The following is a 27,144-nucleotide window of genomic DNA, read 5'->3' on the forward strand; positions in this document are numbered from 1 at the left end:
ATATTATAGAAAAAAAATATTTCTATTAACTTCTTCGTCATTAGCCTAAACGTCAATTTTGGGTCGATCGTTACTCTTCATTTACAGTACGGGTGGATGATTGGGCTGTCATCATTATTTTATAAATTTATCATGAGAATAAAAATGACGACGAAGGGAAGCAATCTCGAATTAGACTGGGAATATAAAAACCTTCAATTATCCAACTTTTATTAATTCATTCGCTTTTATCTTTCTCCACAGTAAATCGATATCAATTATTATCCAATTCATATTGTGGCGCTGTGTTGCTCTGTTTGAGAGATATGGTCAGTACCAACATCGCATCTCAACTGAAGTAACGGATTGCTCGTGGAAAAACTGTTCTCCAATGAAATATATTATGTTCATTGGATGAATTTTGTGTAATTTGTTGTTTTCATTCATATGTTTGGGAGTGAGAAGCTACTTATTCTGTTTTGTGAGTATTTATTCAATTTCATATTATGTGTGTTGGGTGGTAGTACTTTTCAATATGTCTGCTGTTGTTGAAGCAGACGATTGGTAGTGACTCTGGTTTTCTAGTGAAAGAAAGTTTATTTATCTTTCTACTATCTGATTTAGTCAAAATGTAGTTTCAAAGTGGAAATTTCACTGTCATTTAGACTTGTGAATTGAAATAGTGTTCATTATGTGAAGAATTCAAGACTGCTGTTTTTGAAGAAAGATGGCATACTCGGTACGTCAGAATTTTGCGCCAAGTTTTTACCAATCGCTTGACCCTGGGGGCAAAAACAAACTGGTTTTATTTTAATTTTGTTTGATTTCGATCACTCTGGTATGCCCACTATTTCCATTTCTCAAGTGTCTTTTTAACGAACATTTTTAGGCCTACGAGAACCTAATTGTGCACATTGCTTTTAAAATGGTGTCTGAATCTCTGAATTAACCTTTTTCATTTGTGGCTACCTGGACAATTTTTATCTGTGATACTGATACTTGAAGCACCTATTTGAGACCCAGCGATGAGCAAGTATAACGTAAGGATTTATATATTATCTATTTACCAATCAGGTTATATCTATGTTTAATTTCAGTTCATTGATGATTTCTGATAATGGTTTATTCATATCTGATTTGTTTTCGTCATCCAAACTGTTTTCATCCCAATAGACCTACTACATGACCGATTATTATTCTGAATTTCTATTTAAACTTTAATTTCATTGAATATTACAATGTACTCTTGTAGAAATCTCTTTCTTGATTTTTTAAAATTGAATACAAAGCTACCGAATCTGAATATTTTTATAACTTGTTTCATCCACATTAAATACTAAACCTAACCTTAAATCGGCTCAATTATCATAAGCTAACCTGTTTAGTATAATATCAATAACTAAATTTGAATTATTCCTACCCACGGTTTATGAAACAACACTTTCTAAGGCAAAATTATAACCCAATAAAATGTTGTTTTCCATCTTCAAGCTTAGAAATCGTACAAATAATGTAGCATTGTAAATTTGTTAACAATAATATCAATTGTAAATTGCTATAACTCATCATTTATGACTTTAGTCGAGAGTTGAAATTCTCTACGGATTAGGGAAGGTTCCACATGAAATATTAATAAAATTAGCAATTTGGTTCCCCGCATATTTTTTAAAGCGATAGGAATTGATCAACCTAATTTTATATTGAGTGATAATAATAATTTAATATGCTTATTCTTTATTTAATTTATCTTTGTAGCAAATAATCTTTGTTCAGTAAGTTTAATTGAGGACGTAATTCAGGACTTCCTATATATCCTAGCCTAGTACCAAGAGGTCCTGCGTAAATGGTAAGATGAGTCAATAACACAGTATAATACTCATTTGATGATAATATTAATTTTCTTTGAGAATATTTTATGTTTTATATCAGCATAAGCTTACATAAGAGAGGTAAGATATCTATATCTATACAAAGTGTTTGTAAATTGTTATCGGGATTTCAACTCATTATAATAGCCTATTTGCTAAATTTAATTTACAGTTATAAATTAATAATATTATTTAGCCTATTATTATTATTATTATTATTATTATTATTATTATTATTATAAAATGTATTATGTCAAATGGAGACTCACAGTCTTCTACAGTTTTTTGTGGACACCAGTATACTTGTGCCTGCTATATTATACACAACTACTTGAGTTGGTTTAACGTCTCTGTTTCTGATTGACCTTTAGGGCGAGACCATATTGAGCATTTTTTAGACGTTTTTAGAGCAACTCTCTGATTGACTGATTGAGTTGGCGCCTGAAAACCGCGTAGTATGGCCTTGAGGACCAAACTGTACTAACGGTAAAACATGCATGACATGAATGTTTATCATGCACATACATGCTCATCATGCATGTCTTGTAATCAGCGAGAGGCTTCTAATATAAAATAAACAAACAATAATAATAGATAACCACTGCAAAATTAAAATCGGGTTAATGAAATGAGACGGGGCCGCCGAAAACAATGGATGGACAGGTAGAAGTTCTAGTGACCCTTCAGTGGTCGCCGATTGTTATTGAATTTCGAAATTTTCGTGGTCTATTGTTAAGGTTTCCATTTTGAGGATTATATTGGTGGACTAGTCTGATTACTTAAAGGCACTTTCAGCTGTAAACCAGTGGTAGCATACAGTGATTGGATAAACACACACATTACTTCCGATGATAAGTACAAATTTAGTCAAACGCACGTTGTGTGTAAGTAAAGCCCACATCGATTTTTGAGCGTACATTTGTTTGCCGTCCTTATAAATTCTACTATACTGAATGGGACTTGACATACACATAATACACGTATACATATGTTTTTCAAGTTGTGTTCAATTCAATCTAATAGAATTTGAATGGACGCCAAAAAATCGATTGTCAGCAAATTGAGCTTCATCAAATGAACCATTGGGAATAATAAAATAATATACAAGTACTTGATCTCTGATTCACATTCAATAATTGAAGAGTTTCTTTACAAAAGTGACTATCTCCAAAAACGTAATTTTTCAGGAGAAGCAAAAAACGATTATAACACTTCAGAAGTAAAATAGTCTGATGAAAGTTGGTAGCTTTAAAATATAACATATTTCATTGAATTTTAGAAAGAATCAGTGAGATAAAATAAAAATATAATGCTTTTCCAGGCATTTGAAAATTTAATTTTTGACAAAACTGACTATTTCCTGGAATAAGTTCGTTTTGTAAAATTCTGATACGTACCATTACTATATCAACTTCGTATTAGGATTTCAACTCATTATAATAGCCTATTTGGTAAATTTAATTTACAGTTATAAATTAATAATATTATTTAGCCTATTATTATTATTATTATTATAAAATGTATTATGTCAAATGGAGACTCACAGTCTTCTACAGTTTTTTGTGGACACCAGTATACTTGTGCGTGCTATATTATACACAACTACTTGAGTTGGTTTAACGTCTCTGTTTCTGATTGACCTTTAGGGCGAGACCATATTGAGCATTTTTTAGACGTTTTTAGAGCAACTCTCTGATTGACTGATTGAGTTGGCGCCTGAAAACCGCGTAGTATGGCCTTGAGGACCAAACTGTACTAACGGTAAAACATGCATGACATGAATGTTTATCATGCACATACATGCTCATCATGCATGTCTTGTAATCAGCGAGAGGCTTCTAATATAAAATAAACAAACAATAATAATAGATAACCACTGCAAAATTAAAATCGGGTTAATGAAATGAGACGGGGCCGCCGAAAACAATGGATGGACAGGTAGAAGTTCTAGTGACCCTTCAGTGGTCGCCGATTGTTATTGAATTTCGAAATTTTCGTGGTCTATTGTTAAGGTTTCCATTCCGAGGATTATATTGGTGGACTAGTCTGATTACTTAAAGGCACTTTCAGCTGTAAACCAGTGGTAGCATACAGTGATTGGATAAACACACACATTACTTCCGATGATAAGTACAAATTTAGTCAAACGCACGTTGTGTGTAAGTAAAGCCCACATCGATTTTTGAGCGTACATTTGTTTGCCGTCCTTATAAATTCTACTATACTGAATGGGACTTGACATACACATAATACACGTATACATATGTTTTTCAAGTTGTGTTCAATTCAATCTAATAGAATTTGAATGGACGCCAAAAAATCGATTGTCAGCAAATTGAGCTTCATCAAATGAACCATTGGGAATAATAAAATAATATACAAGTACTTGATCTCTGATTCACATTCAATAATTGCAGAAAATGCAAGTAACAGTTGTAAGTAAGGTCCAAAGTAATAGATAAGTTGGTGCTACCAGCTAGAATTGCCTTCAAGAAAGCTCACGGGGCCACTAATGGCCACTAAAAGGGTAATGAAGCGGAATTAGAGGACAATGAAGTATGCTAGTCGAGAGTTACAGGATGCACCTTTTTGGAACAATAGCACATTGCACAGGTAGCGCGGCCCCGTCTCCTTCCTTTTACCCTTAAAATCTATTATGATAGAAAAATTATTCAACCTCAATTAGAGCAGCGAAGAAAAAATAAACAACAAAAAATTGCAGATACAAAAACCCAACCTTAAAACATTTTGCTCGAAGCGTTTCGCTGTGATCACAGCTGTGATGACACAACAATGTAAGACGACTGTGTAGCCTGCATGTTCTACTGTCAGTGGCCAGCCTCAATAGGTGAGTTTTCATTCATGCGACGACCGAAAAAGAATAACCATAAAGCCAAGCCGCATAAAGCTTATTTCAGGCGTTTTCAGACGAGTCGGTAGGGCAGTAAGCTCTCCGATTTGCTGATTGGGTTGGTGTTCGGGAATCAGCTGATAATCAGCCATCGGGGAGCTTCCTGCCCTGCCGACACGTTTGAAAACGCCTGAAACCCCCTTCGTATGGCTTGGCCCTAAATGCTTATCGAAGTGTTCACACTTTGGCAAGCTTCTATTGTGTTCATAACGTAACTAAAATGAAAAATAATCGAAACTCCCAATATTCATTTACAAACACTCTGGCCCGGATGCACAAAAGCCGGTTAAATTTTAACCGTGATTAATTTCACGAGAACCAATCAGAGAAGGCCTTTTTGATAAGATGGCTTCTCTGATTGGTTCTCGTGGAATTAATCACGATTAAATTTTGACCGGCTTTTGTCAACCGGCACTCTGTATAATTTGAATTGTAACATTACATTTCAGTGATTATCAGATAGAAGGTGTATTATGTAAATTAGAATTAACCCTGTACATCCTTTATGTTTTTCTAATGATTGAACACCTATCGGATGTAGGTACCTGGATAATCTTGCTACAGAATGATCCAAAATGAATGTCCAAATTTTAAACAGTCATATTCAGCCTTCTCTTGAAAACGGTGGGCACAAACCAATTTCACATCAAGTTTTCAAAGAAGCATAAAATTCATGATGGTGTATTATATGTGCCGTTCTTTTGAGGCCATATATAGTATTAGAAAGGAAAGAATTGGCTTACATGTACGGGGTAGGAAATACACGATTGACGCATCATCACTTTCATTTCAATTTTACATAAAGATTCTGAACTGACCGAAGATGGTTATAGGCCTATTTTCATTCTAATAAATCTATTTATTTTGAGAATAACAAATTTATCCAATTTAAGATTCAATGTTTAATATAAGCTCAACCAAATAGAGGTTTCTCTAAGTGATTCCATAGCATAATTGGTAGCACGCACGTCTAATAATTAAATGGTTCCGGGTTCGAGCTTTTTTTTTGCAAATCGATTTATTTTTTATTGAGAATTTTTAACTCTGATGAAGATTATCTGATGAACTTGATACATAATTATCTCTTTCAATGTTCTCTGGACTTGGGGAGATTGCATTTTACAACACTTAATTTTAGACAGTGCAAAACACGGGTTACCTGCTAGACTACAATAAATAGAGCCGTTATCCATGGCTTGTTAGAACGCACAAAAACGTTGACTTTATGTGATTCTCGTTCATAGCGATGAGGCAACGTTTCATGTAAGCGTTAGGCCTAAAGTCAATGTTCCTATATGGGGAACCGAAAACAGTCATAAAATAGTGGAGCATGAACGTGATTCATCAAAGTGCATCTTCACAAACCGTGGTGTATTTTATCTGCCAAAAACAATATACAAAACAGTTTTACAAAAATAAATATTAGCTTCTGCACTCAACTAAAATACATACATAAAAATTAATTAACTGTTGACTGTATGGACCCTACTTCTTTGTAGGTGTCTTCCGATCCTCAAAAGGAGGGCACATAGAACACTTATAATACATGATTATAAACTTGATGCTTTTGTGAGTAGTTTGATTTGGGTGCACAGTTTTTAACGGATAATCATTTGAAATGGGGACATTTATTTTGGATTACTCTGTAAATAGATGTCAATATTTATGCCTATACAGGGTGTTTCAGAAGTAGTGTCGAACATTTTGAGGTATAGTTCCTGGATGATGGGAGACTACAAATGCCATTTTGTTTTTTCACTTAGGAATTTTCATCTCAAGAACGAAATGTTGTATTGATTTGGAATTTGGCATGAATATTTATGTTATAAAGACTCAACTTTAAAAAATGAAATGAAAAATGTTCTATGTAAATTTTCAAAATGGCGGTCATTTTAAATTTTTGATGGCGAATTTCACGAAAACCGTTCACTTTACAGAAAATTTACAAGAAACAATAAAGTTTAGCAAATTTTATCAAGATATCAAGGATACCTTATTTATTAAGATTTGTCAAAGAATAACAGAGAAATTAATTCTTTTCGCATGCATGATCACTTTTCACCATTCAAACAACAATATTAGATTTTCAATTCAAATTGTATTTAAGATGAAGTTTTGAAACTCGGTATGCTCCATATGGCCATCCAGCTGATTTTACAATGTGTTTCGGATGATTTTGTTTGTTCATGGTCATGCATGCAGTACAAAAAAATCAATTTCTCTGTTATTCTTTGACCAATCTTAATAAATAAGGTATCCTTGAAATCATGATAAAATTTGCTAACGTTTTTGTTTCTTGTAAAGTTTCTGTAAAGTGAACGGTTTTCATGAAATTCGCCATCAAAAATTTGAAATGGCCGCCATTTTGAAAATTTACATCGAAAATTGGACACTTCAAATACTACATTTGTAGTCTCCTATCATCCAGGAACTATACCCTATAATGTTGGACACTACTTCTGAAACACTCTGTATAGTGAGGTTCACATTGCATTGACAATAATTGATTAACATTGGTGTTGCTATCATTCGACAAAGCAGATAGCGTTATCCTTTTCTAGCTCCGCAACGTTTCCAGATCGTTTTTCAAACAATATGAAATATAAATAATCCACAAAATATTCAAACGTAATTATAAAAATTCATAATTGGAAATATATTTTCTTGCCGAATAGAAAATAATATTGAATATTTTAAATAAGAATGAACAGTTATACACCGGTATCAGCTATCCTCAGTGGCAAGGCATATAATCTCGTATCTTATTTACTGACATTACAACGTGGACCTATAATTTGTAGCACTTCATCAAATACTAGACAATTATACACTCAGCATAAACAGTAATTTTAATTTGAATAGAACTGTTGCCACCTGTATTTGCTGATATTCCAATGAGGGGTATACACCGCATTTGCTTATACACTCCCCACCAACATGGTCTTACATACTAGATAAATTGCAGTTGAAAAATAACATAGTTTTGAATTCTCATATCCGTAAACGAAAATTTGAAAAACTGTATTCTTTGGATTTATTAAGTTGCGTGCTATCTTCATGGAAATGTTTTTTAGTGGAATTCACGTCATATAGTAAGTGAAAATGATAAGACACATGGTTGGCACTTATCTTTTTAAAAAAATATTGATAGTTTTTGTTCATTCTTTATTAGTAGTGAATCCAGAATAATCTTAAACTGAAGTGCTATGCTATCCTTATGAAAATCTTTTGTATTGTGGGATTCACGGTATGAAGTCAGTTAAGACTACATGGTTGCCGATTCTCCTTTTCCACCAAGTTATCCCGGTGTACCAGATCTAATATCGGGGCACCGAGCTTCGCTCGTTATTTTTATTTATTGATGAAAAGAACACAATTATCTAAAATGATCGTGTTTATATTTTATAGCTATAGGCTACTTCAGCTTATGAATTTTGGGGATGCGATATTTTGATTTTCCACAGAATCACTCGCTCACTTTTTACTATCCACAGACGACGAAAGTCTTAGCTGTTTCAGCCAAGGATGAATTATCCTCTTAATGTCGTTCAGCGAGTTTTCCCAAGGATGAGACCTAGTGCAATCGAATTTTTATATCATAAACCTACTATGTTCCAAATCTCGTGAAAATCGCTAGAGCCGTTTTTGAGATCCGTTGAACATAAATACGCAGATATAAAAATAACCAGATATAAAAATATAAACAGATATACAGAAATTGCTCGCTTAATATAACAGGACAGTGAGATCCACGTTATAAAGGCAGTATTCGATTAACATTGGTGTTGCTATCCTCGTCTATCAGTCAATAAAGCAGATAATGCTATCCTTTTCAACCTCCGCAATGTTGCCTTTAACAAGGTAGAAATATATTCAATTAAATAAAAATTCAATGTCGATTATTGAAATTTATCATTTAATCATTGAAAAATATATTTTCTTGACGAATAAAATATAATTGATTATTTTAAACCATAATGAACAGTTAATATTAGATCAGATATACCGGTATCAGCTATCCTGTGTAGAAGGCAGAGAATCGGTTCTCCTATCTTTCTCTACCGCCATTATAACGTGGACCTCACTACAGTGTCACTGTACTTGCGGTTCTTATTTATGTATTGAAATTTTGTTTCAATAGTGCGGTATACCTGCTGTAATATCAACTGTTCAATCTTGTTCAAAATAATCCATTATATTTTATTCGTCAAGAAAATCTATTTTCAATGATTAAGTAATAATTTTCCATGATTGAGATAAAATATTTTGTCAATTATATATCTACATTATTGAAGAACGTTCTGGCAATGTTGCGGAGCTAGAAAAGGATAGCGCTATCTGCTTTGTCGAATGATAGACAAGGATAGTTAGCAACACTTATGGTAATCAAATATTGCCATTATAACGTGGAGCGTGGACCTCACTGTAAAAACGGGAATCTCTCCATAGGAATTATTTTTTCTACATGTAAGTACTGTATTTCCTGTTTATATTGTTACTGTACTCGCGGTTCTATCTATATATAAATAAAACAGTTGAAATATTGAAGGTTGTTGAAATATTACAAGTCTCTTCACACTTGAATACACTACGCTGAAATACATCCAAACTACGTAGCTGTCCCATTCACATAAGCGTAGCGTCAATATTGGGAGGTAAGACGTGTTTCAGCGTAGCGTAGCTAAGGCTGGCCACTAACGGTAGAACATGCATGTGTTTTGTCATCAGCGAGAGGCTTCTAACGTAGAATAAACAATGTATAAACCACTGGCAAATTACAAATTTTCATGATAGAAAAATAATTTAACCTCAAATAAGATCAGCGAAGGAAAATTAACAAAGAAAAATCTGGCTCACTCACACAACTTTCCTTGCCGTTATGAAAATTGATCACCTGGCGCTAGTGTTCACGCGCATCTCAAGTCTACTATTCAAAGATCTGAGCCAGCTGGTGACAGAACAATAACGCTGGGACACACGAAGTCTGCTATCTCTTCATAGTGGATGATTTAGAATCAACAGTTTGCAATTGAAAAATCACATTTTCTCAAATTTCAAGCTTATTTTCAATTTTAGGTAAAAATGTTACTGGACATTACTTGTAGAGATTTTCATTCTCAATCTTTTCCATATGAAATTCTTTGTTAAATTGTATTTGAAGCCTGATAATTGAGATCTAAAATCACACTTTGCATAGATGGGGCGGAGCTCCTGAAATTTCTACAGATATGGGACTTGTGGCAGTTTATTATAGGGGAAGGACCTTAAGTTCCAAATTTCAAGTCATTCCGTTAATTGGGAGATGAGATATCGTGTACACAGACGCACATACACACACACAGACACACACACACACACCACACACACACACACCACACACACACACACACACACCACACACACACACACACACACACCACACACACACACACACACACACACACACACACACACACACACACACACACACACACCACACACACACACACACATACAGACCAATACCCAAAAACCACTTTTTTGGACTCAGGGGACATTGAAACGTATAGAAATTTAGAAATTGGGGTACCTTAATTTTTTCGGAAAGCAATACTTTCCTTACCTATGGTAATAGGGCAAGGAAAGTAAAAATTGGAGATATAAAAACCTAACCTCAAAACATTTTGCTCGAAGCGTTTCGCTATGATGACACACCAATGTAATATGACTGTGCATGTTTATCTTTCAAGTTCAACCTTTAGTAGCCAGCGCAAGTTTGAAGACACCATTAGGCTAGCTACACTTAGGCGTACGATTTTTTGCCGTCCTTTCTATTAGATTAATCAGATGATGTTTGTCAAGTTCCGTCTAACCTGCTAGAATTTATAAGGACGGCAAAATATCGTTCGAACATAAATCGATGTGTGTGTAACTGGCTCAACTGTAGATGCTGTTCTATTTATCAATTCGAATGTTGTTATTTATTTGTTCTATTTATTAATTGGAATGTTGTATTTTGTTTGCAGTGTGTGAAAGTAATTTTCGAGTTGGGACACGAATCGTCGTTGAGAAACAAGAAGACGGCAGAGGGCTTCACTCATGACTGGGAGGTGTTTGTGCGCGGTGCCGACGGCACGGACATCCACCATTTTGTCGAACGAGTCGTCTTCAATCTACATGGCACTTTTCCCAAGCCGAAACGTGGTTAGTAACACTCTAACCTAATTTTTATTTTTCTTCCTCCTCCTCCTGTCTCCTTCTTCCAAAAAATGTATACACACTCCAAGAATATCTTGGTAACGCACTGGCAGTGGTTTCAGACCAATTATAAACAATCTGATCATTTCGCATCCCTGGAAAATACAAGGGTATTTTTTTCAATCAACCTCTGATTGACAGTAGAGAGTTAGTGGGAAGGATACTTCGAATATTCTTTCCGAAGAATGGACATTGATATGTCCAAAGCTCCACCAATTTATGTAAATGCATAACAATATTATCTATTTTATCTATAGTTATTACAAATTGCTTTTTTTCATATCATATACAGCTCAATAATTATTTTCTTAATTTATATTTTGTAAATTGATCTATAATTTTGCTGTATTGTAAGCTATTGTATATAAGTGTATAAGCCAGTATATTGTAATCTATATAAATAAAGTACTCAATCAATCAATCAATTAACCATAGAAATGAATATGAATGTACTGGGTGGTGCACAGGAAACGCATGTTTTTCGAACCTCTAGTACTCGGTGACGGGATTAGGTATTGACCTGGAACAAATGTTGGCAGACGGCCCATACTATGCCAGTTCAGTCGCTATGGAGCGTTGAAACGTACAACATCGTGTGTTCGCTGTCGAGTAGTTTTTTAGATACTATGAATTTGTAGTCACAGTGCAACATCTTTCCCGTTAATATTTTATAATTGGACGTCGAGGTGCAGTGCCTGATCGAAATACTGTACTCCGATGGATTGCAGTCTTTAGAAGTACTGTTTCTGTGATGAAAAAGAAACCACCTGGTCTTCCCCGTTCAGTTAGTACTTTGGAAAATGTGGGTCGAGTCAGAATATTGACGGAAAAGCGTTGCACTGAGACTACAGATTCATTGTTTCTAAAAAAAGAATGCTCGACAGCAAACACACGATGGTGTGCGTTCCAACACTCCATAGCGACTGAAATGGCATAGTATGGGCAGTCTGCCAACGTTCGTTCAAGGGCAATACCTCCTCCCGTCGCCGAGTACTAGCGGTTCGAAAAACATGCGTTACATCTGCAACACTCTATATATAAAATTATATTTTTCCCACTACAAGTTTCTCACACTTATGATTATTCTTCAACATAATTGCCGTGAAGATTGAAGTTTGTCATACAAGTGAATCAACCCACCAAAATCCTCCTCCTAAAATGCTGCCGTCAAATGAGTGGGCTATGACGTTGTTTTGTAGCTCCTTGCTAGTTTGAAGGTCTGCCCTCAAAGTCATGTCTTGAGTATAAGTTACTAGTGGCCAAGTCAGGTTTGTATGGTGGGTGATCGAAATCATGCCATTCGATTGGCTGGAGAAGCCGTTTGGTTGCACCAGCACTGTGATACCGAGTTGTCATAAATCACGTCGTTTTACGAAGTCATTTCAACTGACTTCTCCAATTTTCCGACACCATTCAAGCATAATTAAAAAAGTTGTCTAATTCTGAATGATTAGATAAATAATATCATCACTCATAACCTGTCCTGCGTGAACTTGAATAACTTTATGCTGGATTTATGCTGAACTATTATCTTTTGCTTGCAAAAACGAATAACACTACGCAACCAGCACTTGACAGAGGCTGCCATGTTTCGGGGTCTATAACTCGACAACAAATGACGATCACGATCTGGCCGCTCTGATCACAGCGCTTTTGGTGGGGATGATAAGCTGTTCAGCTCTGTGAAAATCGCCCCCATACAACCCGTCTGTGTCTTATGATATGTGATAAAAATTACCCTTGTACATAATATGCATCGCCAATGCTGCAGTTTCTAATGTAGCCGTCGATCCTTATCTCGAGCAGCGCATGAGCATTGGTTGTCTATTTTATGTTTAAAGCCTCTTGCTAATGACAAAACATGCATGATAAACATGTCCTACGATTAAAATTGTACTGACAATAATTAGTGTACACTAGGCTCTCAATTTGAAATTGTTAATGTGATTAAAATAAATTGTGATAAAAATAAATGTGATTGAATCAAATTGTTGATTTGATCTTATAATTTTGATGTTGTAAATTCAAAGAATAAGGCCCGGTTGCACAATGCCGGTTAAATTTTAATCCTGATTAATTTCACCTGAACCAAATCAGAGGAGACCATTTAAAAAAGACGGCTTCTCTAATTGGTTCTCCTGGAACTAATCAGGATTAAAATTTAGCCGGTTTTGTGCAACCGGCACTAAGTCGTTGATATTGGCAATACCACCATATTTGTCCAATATGAATTTAAATTACAGAACCAGGTTTCATGGCAACACCACACCTGCCACATCTTCAGCTGAACAAATATAGTTGCATTGACAACATCAACGTCTTTCGATCAAAAATATTTGTGGTTGAAAGTGCTGATGAATCATAAATTCTTGATCAATCGGGAATGGAATAGTAAGGGCTGTAGCCTTTCCATTTCCAATCATTTCATGATTATGTGTTCTTCCACAATTTCACAATTAATTTCCACAAAGTAGAAACATTTCAACTATACTTCACAAATGCAACGAATCACAATCAATTCAAATAAACAATATTCCTTGAAAAAATATAAATTAAACAATAATAGTATGAATAGTTCCATTCCTAAATAGTAAAATATAATGTATAATTAAACTAAATGGATTGATGATTATTTTATCGTTACATTATTGTTCAAAACACCTAATAGCATAAGCTTGGTGGAAATCCACTGGCATAAGTGAGAAACAGTTTGTCTCTGTTGTTGATTGATTATGGAGAAATACCACCACATCCCATACCATAAAATCAAATCTGTACCTCAGAGCTAGAGGAGCGTAACTAAGTTCATTTTTTGACATAATGATGTTTTTCTACAACCGCTCGTAAAGTTCTTCTTTACGAACTGAAAACTCATCATAAAACAGTTGTTTTGTGAGGAGCGAGCGATAATCTACTTTTCGCCACACTGCACAGAAAGCAGCTGTTTTCCAGTCCCTACGTAGATCTGAAAGACATTGTTTGCAGACGACTCTCGTCTGACGTCAGAACAGGCTTCTAAATTTCAAGTGTGCTAAAACAGCTGATTAAAAAACTTTTCATTATTTGAGTTTATTATTCAATAATTAAAACATGTATAATAATACTAGCCGTCAGGCTCGCTTCGCTCGCCATATCCGTCTAGACAGGATATGGCTGGACCCCCGACTGGATCGTCCAAAAATGAGATCAGTGGGCTCGCTTCGCTCGCCTGCATTTTTCATTTGAGCATGCTTCATTCCATCAGAAACGTCAAAGTACTGAGAAAACACAGAGAAGCTGAGAAAAACGCTGATTTTGGGCGTATCTTTGATGAAATATTAAAGTCACCTCATCACAAAATTTTTACCCTAGCTAAACCTCTGTACCAAATTTGAACATTTTCTGTCTATTACTTGATGAAAGAACTGAGAAAACGCAAAAAACCGTAATTTTGGGCGTATCTTTGACGTTATTGCAAATTCCTTCTAACACAACATTATTACACCCTAGCTGATCTTCTGTTCTAAATTTGAACATTTTCTGTTCATTTGTTCTCGATAAAGCTGAGAAAACGCTAAAAAACGCTGGAAAACGCAGATTTTGGGTGTATCTTTGGAAATTTCTCCAAATACGTTCTTAGTGCGCCTCTAAAGGGCCAACTGAACATACCTACCAAATTTGAACGTTTTTGGTCCGGTAAATTTTTAGTTATGCGAGCGAGTGAGTGAGTGAGTGAGTCAGTCAGTCAGTCAGTCAGTCAGTGAGTGCCATTTCGCTTTTATATATACAGGGTGATTCATAATTATGGTAAAATAATTTAATACGTGATAGTAGATGTAAAAATAAGAAAAAAAGTTCTTATAAACATACATCCATAAACGCTTCATTAGCGAGCTATACAGGGTGAAAGATTTCGCCCGGAATTCAGTTCCTCTGGTGAAATACACCGATGCTGAATTGTTTGGGGACTAGTTTTTGAAAAACTTATGCTGGATTCATATGGAAAAATATCTGAAAAATTGAATAAAACTAGTCTGGAAGCTGTAGTGTGAGTAGTTTTTGAGAAAAAAGTTGAAATATGCAAAAATTCTAGGTAGAAAAACACAGACTTCTTCGTTTGATGCCCAATAACTTTCTTTAATGACCAGTAAACAAATAATTTTTCGCAATAAAAATTATAGAGAATTTAATTCTGAAAAGGATGATGTAAGCTGTGTAAACTAAATTCAAATAAAAGTTGGATAAAATGTATTCTTATGTAGTACATTACACCACAAAAATTTGCTGTTTTATGAGGAGAGAACTAATAATTCATAGGTTGTAGCTGATTGCCAATAGAACATGGATTTTAATAATAGCTGTACCAAAACAGCTGATTTATTTTGTTTTAAATAAGAAAATATTTAAAAGAAATTATGAGCTGAAAATTATTTTCAGAAATATTTTAGCTCACTGTTGAACAAAAAAACAAACTGTAAGTTAGGCCTACTGTTAGTAGCCGCGCTGTGTTTTTTGTTTAATCTATCAACCAGTAGTTATTTGTAACCATTTCACTTTGCTTTTGTGTTAAGTGTTAACTTTAAAAAAAATGGCAGGTAATAATTTTAGACATTATTCATACTCCGAATTAGCTGACATGCATTTAATGTATGGAATGGGTCACTACTGTAATAGTACTGAAGCAAGACGTTTGTATCAAGAGAACTTTCCTAATCGAGTATGTCCAAGTTCAAGGTTTTTTGCCACTATTCATCAACGTCTGTCTGAAACAGATTCTTTGATATCCAAAGAGCATATTTATGCAGGCAGACCCCGATCTACTAAGGCTGTTGAGTTAGAAGAACAAGTTCTTAATGAAATTTATGAACATCCCGAGAAGAACACAAGAGGATTGTCAGTGTAGTTTAATGTCAAACAATCTATTATTTGGAGGATACTAAAAGAGCAACAATTACATCCATACCACCTCCAGAAAGTTCATACTCTATTGCCACGAGACTGTATTCCCTGTGATGGTATTTGCCGATGGTTTTTAGTAAAACTTGTTTACCCTAACTTTTTAACAACCGTTGTATTCACCAACGAGGCACACTTTACAAGAATAGCTATCGTTAACGTCCACAACTAACATATTTGGGCAGCTGAGAATCCTCATGCCATCAATCCTAATCTTCCACAACATCAGTTTTCAGTAAACATTTGGGCAGGAGTCATAGGAGATCATCTACTTCTGTTCGAGCTTCCTCCCAGGCTTAATGGCATAATCTACTAGTCTTTTGGTATAAGTTTAATGTCATTTAGATATGCTACTTTCATATAAAGAAAAAACTTTTCATAAAAAACCGAATATTTTATTTGCAATCAGCTACAACTTATGGGTTATTAGTTCTCTCCTCATAAAACAGCAAATTTCTGTGGTGTAATGTACTACATAAGAATACATTTTATCCAACTTTTATTTGAATTTAGTTTACACAGCTTACATCATCCTTTTCAGAATTAAATTCTCTACAATTTTTATTGCGAAAAATTATTCGTTTACTGGTCATTAAAGAAAGTTATTGGGCATCAAACGTAGAAGTCTGTGTTTTTCTACCTAGAATTTTTGCATATTTCAACTTTTTTCTCAAAAACTACTCACACTACAGCTTCCAGACTAGTTTTATTCAATTTTTCAGATATTTTTCCATATGAATCCAGCATAAGTTTTTCAAAAACTAGTCCCCAAACAATTCAGCATCGGTGTATTTCACCAGAGGAACTAAATTCCGGGCGAAATCTTTCACCCTGTATAGCTCGCTAATAAAGCGTTTATGGATATATGCTTATAAGAACTTATTTTCTTATTTTTACCTCTACTATCACGTAATAAATTATTTTACCATAATTATGAATCACCCTGTATATAGATCATCTTATTGTCATTTGAAAGAATAAAAAAGTATAAACTCAACCTCCTAGGTTAGTACATAGGTTAGTACCTTTTAGGTTATTTAGACAGATCAGAATAAAAATGAAAATATTTGGACAATCTCCTGATATTCAGATTACCTCAGATTTGATAGAGCTATGACCTTCCACTTTTGCTTTCGGAAGTGCTTAATAAACAATTATTCTCATATATAGGGTGTCCCACCAAGGTTGTAACAGCCGTTGACCATAGATTCTACTCGACATTTCTGACAAAAAATGTTCAATAAACTTTATTCCTATCGACCTTAGTTTTCGAGATATATCGATTTTTCGATATTTTCAGAATAAGCCCACTTCCTGTCATTAAATACTCAATAACTCGAAAACTACTGGTCGAATTTCAATTTCAAGGGTATTGTTGGAAAAAGAAATACATTTCTAACAAGATTAATGTAATTTTATTTGTTGTGAGATATTTTGCAGTTTTTTATAAAGGCTTAAACTTGCTATTAAAAATGCTATTCTTCAAATTCAAAGTCAAATTTTAAACCGTTTTTTCTCGATTTTTCTCTGGGTAATTATAGTGGTTTCAATATTTCAAAAACTTCTCTATTTCATAAGCTTTCGAATGAATATAGATTCGAGAAGGTAAGTTCCATGATAAAGTGTTCACAACTACTAATATCTGGGATGAACACCTTCAAAATGAGGAAATTCACAAACAGCATGCATCAAGTAATGATCCTAAAGGGTGAAATCACCTGATTATTGCATTATTTTCTGTAGCATATAGCCTAAATCCTATATAAAATATTAATCATACACTTTTACAAGATGCAACAAAATTTATTCATAGAATAATAATTCAAAGTAGATGAATACAGAATTAAAAAAACTTATGCTAATCAAGTTAAATATCATGCTTACTGCTTACAGGATTTCAAAATAATCTCCATTTATGTTTATGCATTTTTTGCTGCCGTTTATCAATCTTCGAGTTGCCCGTCTTACTTCGTTGTCCGTGTCTTCATTACTTTAAACGTCAATTAAATTCTGAGAATCAGTTCCTCTCTGGTCTCTACAGGCTCTCTGTAAACTTCACTTTCTACAACCCCACAAAAGTAGAAGTCCATTGGAGTAAGATCAAGTGAGCGTGGTGGCCAACTAACGGGGTCCATCTCGGCTAATCCACCGCCCAGCATAACTGTTATCAAGCCACCCACGGACGTTTCTAGCATAATGAGGGAGGCAGCCATCCAACTAGAGCCACATATTCTGCCTCAAATTGAGAGACACGTTTTCCATCAATTCGAGAAGCTCATTGACCAGAAAGTCCATAAAAACTTCACTATTTATTCTTGCAGGGAAAATAAAAGGTCCAAGTATGTATATTGTGGAAATTTACAGCACCAGTTCTTGTGAATGTACTTTTATCAGTGATCTGTCCATAAAATGTTTGAAAAACAATCTTGTGCTAAGATAAACGTCAAAACTGCATCCTTGAAACGGTATCAGGTTCATTGAACTCTTGAACTGGGGTATCATGAAGTGGTCGAAAGTTATTGTTCTTCAATATTCTTTGAACTATCATGCTTGGAACATCCAACATCCCAGCTGCCCGCTGGATGCTGGATCGAGGATCCTGCTCGAAATACTTAGAATAAGATTCTCAAAAGCTTCAGAAATTGAGACGGGCCTCTCGTACCTCGATACTGATCCTAAACCCTCACCTTCTTGACATCTGTCAATCTTAAAGACATGTTATGAGATGGGTGTTTTCGGTCAGGAAAACGTCTCCTGTATAGGCCTACTCTTTCTGCCTCTCTTGAATTGCATCCACACTCTCCATACACCAATAACATGTTAAAGTACTCAATCAAGGTCAATTTCATGATAATGAACGCGAACACTTCTCTACTAGCCAAAGTTGATACAAATCATGCCAATTAACTGGAAAGCACACTGAAAACTATACTGAAAATAGGCTGAAACATACACTTCTTGTTATCTTATTCAGGATTCATGGTACAGGAAATAATGCAAGTTATTGAAAAAGTCATATCATTGTAGAATGTTGAAATGTTGATTAAAACTTGTGAATATTGTCAGAGAGAAATCAGGTGATTTCACCCTTAGGATCACCACTTGATGCATGCTGTTTGTGAATTTCCTCATTTTGAAGGTGTTCATTCCAGATATTGGCCGTTTTGAACACTTTATCATGGAACTTACCCTTTCTAATTCATACTCATTCGAAAGCTTATGAAATGGACAAGTTTTTGAAATATTGAAACCACTAATAACTACCCGGAGAAAAATCGTCAAAAACGGTTTGAAATTTGACTTTGAATTTGAAGAATAGCATTTTTCAAATTTAAGCCCTAATAAAAAACTACAAAATATCTCACAACAAATAATATTACATTAATCTTGTTAGAAATGTTTTTCTCTTTTCAAAAATACCCTTGAAATTGAAATTTGACCAGTAGTTTTCGAGATATTGAGTATTTAATGACCGGAAGTAGGCATATTCTGAAAATATTGAAAAATTGATATATCTCGAAAACTAAGGTCGTTAGGAAAAAAGTTTACTGAACATTTTTTGTCAGAAATGTCGAGTAGAACATATGTTCAACGGCTGTTACAACCTTGGTGGGACTACCTGTATATATATATTGTTTATTTATCTGTGTGGCGAAAAATAGCGTTCGAACCACGGGCAAAAATGCTTTTCAGGCTCTCAATCTTTTCGAGTTCTCGGCCTACGGCCTCGGTCTTGAAAACCGATTTCGAGCCGGAAAAGTCTCATTTTCGGCCCTAGGTGCGAAATATACTATCACACTCGCCAGCTGTTTACTTTACCGCTCGCTAACCGCAGCGCATGTGCAGTAGGCTACATTTTAGACAACTGCAATAATTCCAATAAGTTCATGTACTTTACTCCCCATTTCCAACAGTCATAGTGACAAATATACCTAGAGCGTTGGTTCTCACGCTGAAGGACCCAGGAGGTCCTAGTATTTATTCTAGTATTACTTCTAGTATTTATTCAGGTTCAAATCACGGTCCTGCCAACTTTTTTCTGCAGATGATACTAATATTGTTTTATATTATTCTAATAATAAATCATTATAAAATAGATTATTATTACTAGATTGATAATAATAATTATTATTAGATAATAATCAATGATTATTTGGCTACATTGATTTATCAAAATAATTGGATAAATATTATTTTAAAAAAACTCTTTATTGTATTGGAATTCAATACTGCAGTTGTAGAAAAATATTTGTATGTAATTCGAGCGGAAATCTTCTTTATCGCTCTCGTCAAAATTACCACGCTCCGCTATGCGTCGTGTGGTATCTGTTTAGTCGATGGGGCGATAAAGTCACGTTTTACGCTCTTAATACATAAATAACTATTTTAGTGAGTCTTGTTCAGTTTTTAGAGTAACTCTATATTTCAAGATAACGTGAGTCCTCTGCAGTTGATTGATTTGAAGATAGCCAGAGCTGAGAGAGCGTAAGTCCAGTGAGCATTGAATTATGTCACACATATCATACAGATTCGAAAGTGACATTCCACGTCAATTAACATTAAAAATGTTATGACAATAACATGTAGAGTAAAATAAATAAATCAGACATTCATATATCATATATAACACCCTAAGTGTATGAATACAGACGAGATCATAATTTACAGCCTCTACATAAATTGAATGACTAAACGAAATTTGCATTCTCAAGGAATTCATCTATAAGTTACTATAAAAAGAGCCCCCTGTTGGTTGGGGGAGCTTTGAGTCGATCATCGTACTCAAGAATGTGTTGAAAACCAGAATTCACCCACAGTATCCATGCTTGTCTTGTCGTAGGAGGCGACTAAAATGGACCTCATGGCAACTCCAGAAGTTGCCTTGCCTTCAAACCCACGGGATCTGCCCCATCAGGGCAGTTTCGGAGGGGCAAAAAGAAAAACCCAAGAGACCAGAGATGGGTGAAACTCCAGGCACAAATGTAGGTCAAGAGGCTGAGTCGAGGGTGGCTGGGCGCCGGGCGCCCTAGAGGCAGTTTGGCGTCCTCTCTCTCAGCGGAAGGACCTACAAAAAGGCCTGGAGTGGAACTCACGTAGGTCACGAGGACTAATCAGTCTTAAGAGACTGTCAAGCATATCACACTGGATTACGACAAGGATCGCAACAAGGTGATGAATGGAATGTTAGTGTAGGGAAAATTTCCTGGTTCTTGTAAAGGACATAGGTATTGCCCAAGTAACATACTACTTGGGAACACAATAAGCTTCGGTTGACGTGTGGGGTTCTTTGAACCTTTGGATCCTTGAATCCGTCCCTACAAAAACAATAAACAATAATAATACTATGAAAAGGATTTAACATGAGCCAATTCGATAATTTAGTTTTAAATTTATTTCCAGTCTCCAATGTAAGACAACATTTCTTACCATAAAATCAAATTATGTTGTAAATTAGTAATATTTTTGTATTTTGTTGTGAATTTGTGACAGTGTGCAAGGAAGCGCCCTACAGTGTGAAGGAGTCGGGCTACGCCGGCTTCAATCTGCCGATTGATTTGTACCTGCGCAACAAGGATGAGCCGAGGAAGATTCGCTTCTTTTACGACCTTAGCCTGCAGCCGGAGGGACCACCCATAGCGAGATTTAAGCGCGAGAAGTTTATCTTCAACGAGCCATCTGAAGAGTTCCGTCGCAAACTGATCAAGGGTGGCGGCGTGAGTACCCCTTCCACACAAACTAAAACGTTATTCGATTAAAATTTGTTGAATGATAATTTATATTGTGCAATTTTTCCATAATTGAAAAAACACAGTTTCATTTTGTCACATCCACATTATTATTATACATTAATACAGGACTTCAGTCTCAACAAAATACAGCTGAAGATGTGTTTGTTTCAACACGAAACTGCAGTTCTGTATTAATGTCTAATTGACCGCGCGAAGTGAGGTCTAAGATTCAAGTCGACGGTTTTTCATTTCTCTTTATGTTTAAATGTTGCGCATTTACAGTGTAACACAGCAATAGATTTTCATTTTGACAGGTTTGATCCTTTTCGAATTTCGCGTCGACGTATACATAAGGTTTTTTTGCATTTTAAGGATAATACAAAAGGAAAAGAAGTTTCCTTCGAACTCCAATATTACCGCGGAAATCAGACTATAGAATTATTCATCATAAATCAGCTGTCTAGTTGACTATAATACTACCCGTTCAAAAAAATCTGGTGTGGTACACTCACACAACTTTTCTTGCTCATTAAACTGTAAGCCTCATTCTCAAACGAGAATAATTTAGGGGAATAACATAATGGCGATTGCCGGTAACATATTTGAAACTACGATCAGACTACTGTATATGTGTATATAATATACTGTAATTGTTTTCAGAGTTTTTTTTTGTAAATTGTGAAATTCGATGATTTTTTTTCTAAAGTCTTCAAAACAGCTGTTCTACAGATGAAATATCTCGACTATGTGTTCTTTTTACTTTCCTTGCCCTATTACCAAAGGTAAGGAAAGTATTGCTTTCCAAAAAAATTAAGGTACCCCAATTTCAAGTTTTCTATACGTTTCAAGGTCCCCTGCGTCAAAAAACATGATTTTTGGGTGTTGGTGTGTGTGTGTGTGTGTGTGTGTGTGGTGTGTGTGTGTGTGTGTGTGTGTGTGGTGTGTGTGTGTGTGTGTGTGTGTCTGTGTGTGTGTGAATGCGATAACTGAATTCCTAATTAACCGATTGACTTGAAATTTTAATCTTAAGGTCCTTATATGATGAGGATCTGACATTAAGAAATTCAATAAAATTCAATTCAAGATGGCGGATACTTACTAAAAAACCATGTTTTTCACGGTTTTCTCGAAAACTGCTCTAACGATTTTCTTCAAATTTATACCATGCTATTTATAAGCCCTATCACCTGACATGAGTCTCATTTATGGGAAAATTACAGGAGCTCCGTGATATTCTTGAGAAAAATGGCGGATAATGACTAGAAAAACCATGTTTTCACGGTTTTCTCGGAAACAGCTCTAACGATTTTCTTCAAATTTATACCATGGATAGCTATTTATAAGCCCTATCAACTGACATGAGTCTCATTTTTGAGAGAATCGCAGGAGCTTCGTAATATTCTTGAGAAAAATGGCGGATGATTACTAAAAAACCATGTTTTTCACGATTTTCTAAAAAATGAACCGAACGATTTTTTTCAAAGTCATACTCTGTATAGTTATTTATCAACTGGCATGAATCTCGTTCCTGGGAAACTAATGGGGAGTCCACCCAATCCTTCAGAAATTGACTTTGTAACCTCCTACTCGTGCATGTTTATAAAAAGAACACATAGTCGAGATTTCATCTGTAGAACAGTTGTTTTGACGACTTCAAAAAAAATCGAATTTCACAATTTACATAAAGGAAAAAGTACTCTGAAAACAATTATATATACACATATACAGTAGTCTGATCGTAGTTTCGAATAAGTAGCCGCCAATCGTCATTATGTTATTCCCCTAAATTATTCGCGTTCAAGAATGAGGCTTACAGTTCAATGAGCAAGAAAAGTTGTGTGAGTGTACCACACCAGATTTTTATAAACTGCTCTACTTACCTACCTCATGCACGAGAAAGAGGTTACAAAGTCCATTTCTCTAGGAGGGGGTGGACCCCCCATTAGTTTCTGAGGAAGGAGACTCAGTTGATAGAGCTAATAAATAACTATACAGGGTATGAATTTGAAAAAAAAATCGGTATAGTCATTTTTGAGAAAATCGTGAAAAACATGGTTTTTTTAGTAATCATCCGCCATTTTTCTTAAGAATATTATGGAACTCCTGCAACATTCCCAGAAATGAGACTCATGTCAGTTGATAGGGCTTATGAATAGCTATCCAAGGTATAAATTTGAAGAAAATCGTTAGAGCCATTTTTGAGAAAACCGTGAAGAACATGGCTTGGAAATAACTTCTAGTTAGAGATTAATACAGAACTGAAGTTTCGTGTTGAAACCAACTCACTACAGCTGAAGATGTGTTAGTTTCAACACGAAACTGCAGCTCTGTATAAATGTTCAATAAATGTGGATGCGAAAAAATAAAACTGTGTTTTTTCAATTTCGTTATTAGATTATTTGGGTATTTTGGTTATTTGTTACTCATTACATTACAGTTGTACAAAAGTCTGTTTACTTTTAATCCCAATTAAATGCCACGAGAACCAATCAGATAAGCCTTAATAATTACTATTAAACGAAAATCCAAATTAAATGCTGTATTTCGATGAGAGATGAATTCTCTCATCGAAATACTCATCGAATTTCCATCTAGCTGTTTACCCTGTTGTCAATATTTGCAGTAGCAGAAGTCTTCGGGGTAAATTACAGCATTTAATTTGGATTTTCGTTTAACAATAATTAATTATTAATTCATCGTCATTCAAGGATTATGCTCTGTTGGCCTGTTCCGGTATCCATTTCTGCATCGGTCGTCCGACGCCTCTTCTCCCATCGGGTTTGTAGTGCCAAGCTTTAATTGGAAGTCTATTTGCTGGCATACGAAGTAGATGGCTAGACCAGTCTTCTCTACTTTTCTTCAATATTTGCAATAAAGTCTCTACATTCAATTCGGTTCTTATTTCATCGTTTCTTATGTGATACAACCTAGTGTAACCTTTGTCTGCTCGAAGGAACCTCATTTCGGCTGCTTGAATACGGGACTCAGTTTTTTTTCATTGAAACCCAGGCTTCGCTTCCATAAGCTATTATTGGTACAGCCATTAGTCTGTAGAACTTCATCTGAGTGGCTTGTCTTGTTTTCTCCCCTATTGTTCTACTTATTGCACCACACACAGCACTGAATATTGCCAATTTCTCACTTACATCATCTTCTCTGTCAAATGAGATAAGGCATCCCAAGTAATTGAAGCATATAACTTGTTCCAAAATTTGGTTCTCAAGCACTATCTTGGATCTAACCGGCCACTTTCCTTTAAACGCCATGACCTTGGATTTTTGTGGTGCGATTATCATGCCACAATTAATTCATTAGCATTTGAATAATTGCAATATCTCAGTAATTTCCATCTGTATTTAAGCCTTCTTCTCGAAAAGCCCTTCTCTGATTTGTTCAGTTTTAAATGTAACAGGCTGTTGAGGTTCTAGTCGATGAATATAATTAATTATTAGTTAACAGAATATTGATCTCAATGGTTAAAATTTATCATTAAAGAATTGAAAAATGTATTCTTTTGACAAATAAAATATGATTGATTTTTTCTTAATAACAAGAATGAACAAATTAATGTTATGTCGGATATACTGGGAATGCTATCTACTGTAGAAGCCAGTTGTAACGCAGAGAATCGGCAACGCCGTTGTCCCATCATTTCCACTGACTTTATAACGTGAACATTGCTTTAGTCTTAGATTTTACTTACAGCTTCTTGATTTTGTCTTATTAGTTTCTCGTATCTCAGCCTCTCATCTGATATTTTTATAATCCTGGTTTGTCATAATCTTGTTTATTGAAATAGTATTCTCCCTTCATATTCTTATTTCTCTCTCAATTTTCTTTGAATTGTATTTATTGTAATTCTCACTCATGATTGGTGAGCAATTTTTGGGATTTTCCCGTATGCTTCCATATTGTTGTGAAAGGGAAGCATTTTTTCCCAAGAAGACAAGAACCATATCGGCGTTTTTGAGAAAGATTTATGGTCCAGTTGAAGAAGGAGAGGAACGGAGGAGAAGAACCAATTCCGAGCTCAAGGCATTGATAAAAGGCCGAAATATTGTAAAATTTATAAAGGCGCATAGGTGGTTTGGACATATCTGTAGAATGAATGAGGACAGAATGCCTAAAATAATATTTAAGGAGAGGCTACATTCCAGAAGGAAGAGAGGAAGACCAAGAATGAGGTGGGAGGATGAAGAAAGAGATGATCTCCAAAAAATGGGATGTAGAGGGTAGAGGATGGAAAATAATGACAGAGAACCGAGAAGATTGGATTGATTGATCAATTGATATCATGACGTGCTACGTGCTGGGTCTCGATAGACCGACCAGTTGCACTAAACAACACTACAATACAAAACAAATAAACAACATACAACAGTATCTAAATAAACAAAATATAAGTATTACAAATAAAAACAGTTAACTGTTAGAAGTTAAAATATAATTAAATTAGATAATTATAAGTAGATAATAAAGATAATGTTATGAAAAAGAGAGATAAGAGAATGAAATAAGGAGAAGAGTAAGAGAGATGAGAAAGAAGAAAAAAAATGAAATAAAAGCTTATTGAATTATTCTAAAAAAGAGAAAGAAGAAGAGAAATTGAAGAAATTTTATGAATATGAATCAATTCAATTCTTGTTTACACCTGCTTCTGAGCCAAATCAATAAATATGATTTTTAAATGTTGTTGAATGAATGAAAATTCATGAATACATTACATAAAAATTATTTGATTTCCCTAGCTGACAGATATAGATGGAATAAAAAAGATTGAAAAATAATATTAATAAAAATAACTGAGAGTAACAAAAATATATTCTCAAACTGATCAATTTATGTTACCGGTCTATGTACTTTCCAATTTATAATTAATTTATTGACAAGCTCACACCTACAACGATTCAAGTCATCCCCTCTCAAACTGTACAATTACCAAGATGCTGGTACAACTTCTTTTTGAAAAGATTGAACGAACCACAAAGAACTATATGATCAGGCAAATTATTCCACTCTCTTGAGGCTTTAACAACAAAAGATTTATTAAAAAATACTGTATAATGCAGAGGTATTTGTAACTTATAGCGATGAGCTCTCGTTCGACGTTGTGGATTTACATCAGTCATGAAATTGAAAGCCTGACGAAGATACTCTGGACCGTCATTTAGAACCAATAATTTATATGTCAGACATAGAATGAAGAATTTTCTGCGTTCCTTCAATTCAAGCCAGTTAATATCGATGAAGAAAGTAGTAATATGTGAATCCCTTCTGGCATCATATATTAACCTCACAGCAAAATTCATGGATCTCTGCAATCGATCATTCAGTTCATCGCATAGATCACCGTAGACAATTGAACAGTAGAAGAGAAATGGAAGGATCACCAATGTGACTCCAACAGATTTCGGTAAATAGATTCTTATCCTTTTAATCTGATGCATTCCACTAAAGACTCTACTGCACACATGCGTGGTTTGTT

General features: G+C 34.9%; 1 protein-coding gene across 3 annotated transcripts in view; it reads left to right on the forward strand.

Moving 5' to 3' along the window:
- Positions 1-329: 329 nt before the first annotated feature.
- Positions 330-27,144, forward strand: part of LOC111050535 (protein AF-9) — a 41,208-nt gene continuing 14,393 nt past the window's right edge. Inside the window, exons 1-3 of one of the 3 annotated variants that reach the window (XM_039435402.1) lie at positions 330-460; positions 10,764-10,941; positions 21,421-21,644. Coding sequence is in view for 2 of the 3 variants with exons in the window: in XM_039435400.1 (XP_039291334.1) it covers positions 1,005-1,019; positions 10,764-10,941; positions 21,421-21,644 (417 nt within the window). In the remaining variant the exon portion in view is untranslated. Of the gene's footprint in view, positions 461-508; positions 1,020-10,763; positions 10,942-21,420; positions 21,645-27,144 lie in introns of those variants that run through there. The other 2 variants (XM_039435400.1, XM_039435401.1) reach the window with 2 other exon arrangements.

Source organism: Nilaparvata lugens, chromosome 9 (genome assembly GCF_014356525.2).
Source record: "Nilaparvata lugens isolate BPH chromosome 9, ASM1435652v1, whole genome shotgun sequence".
In the NCBI taxonomy this organism is placed as follows: Eukaryota; Metazoa; Arthropoda; class Insecta; order Hemiptera; family Delphacidae; genus Nilaparvata; species Nilaparvata lugens.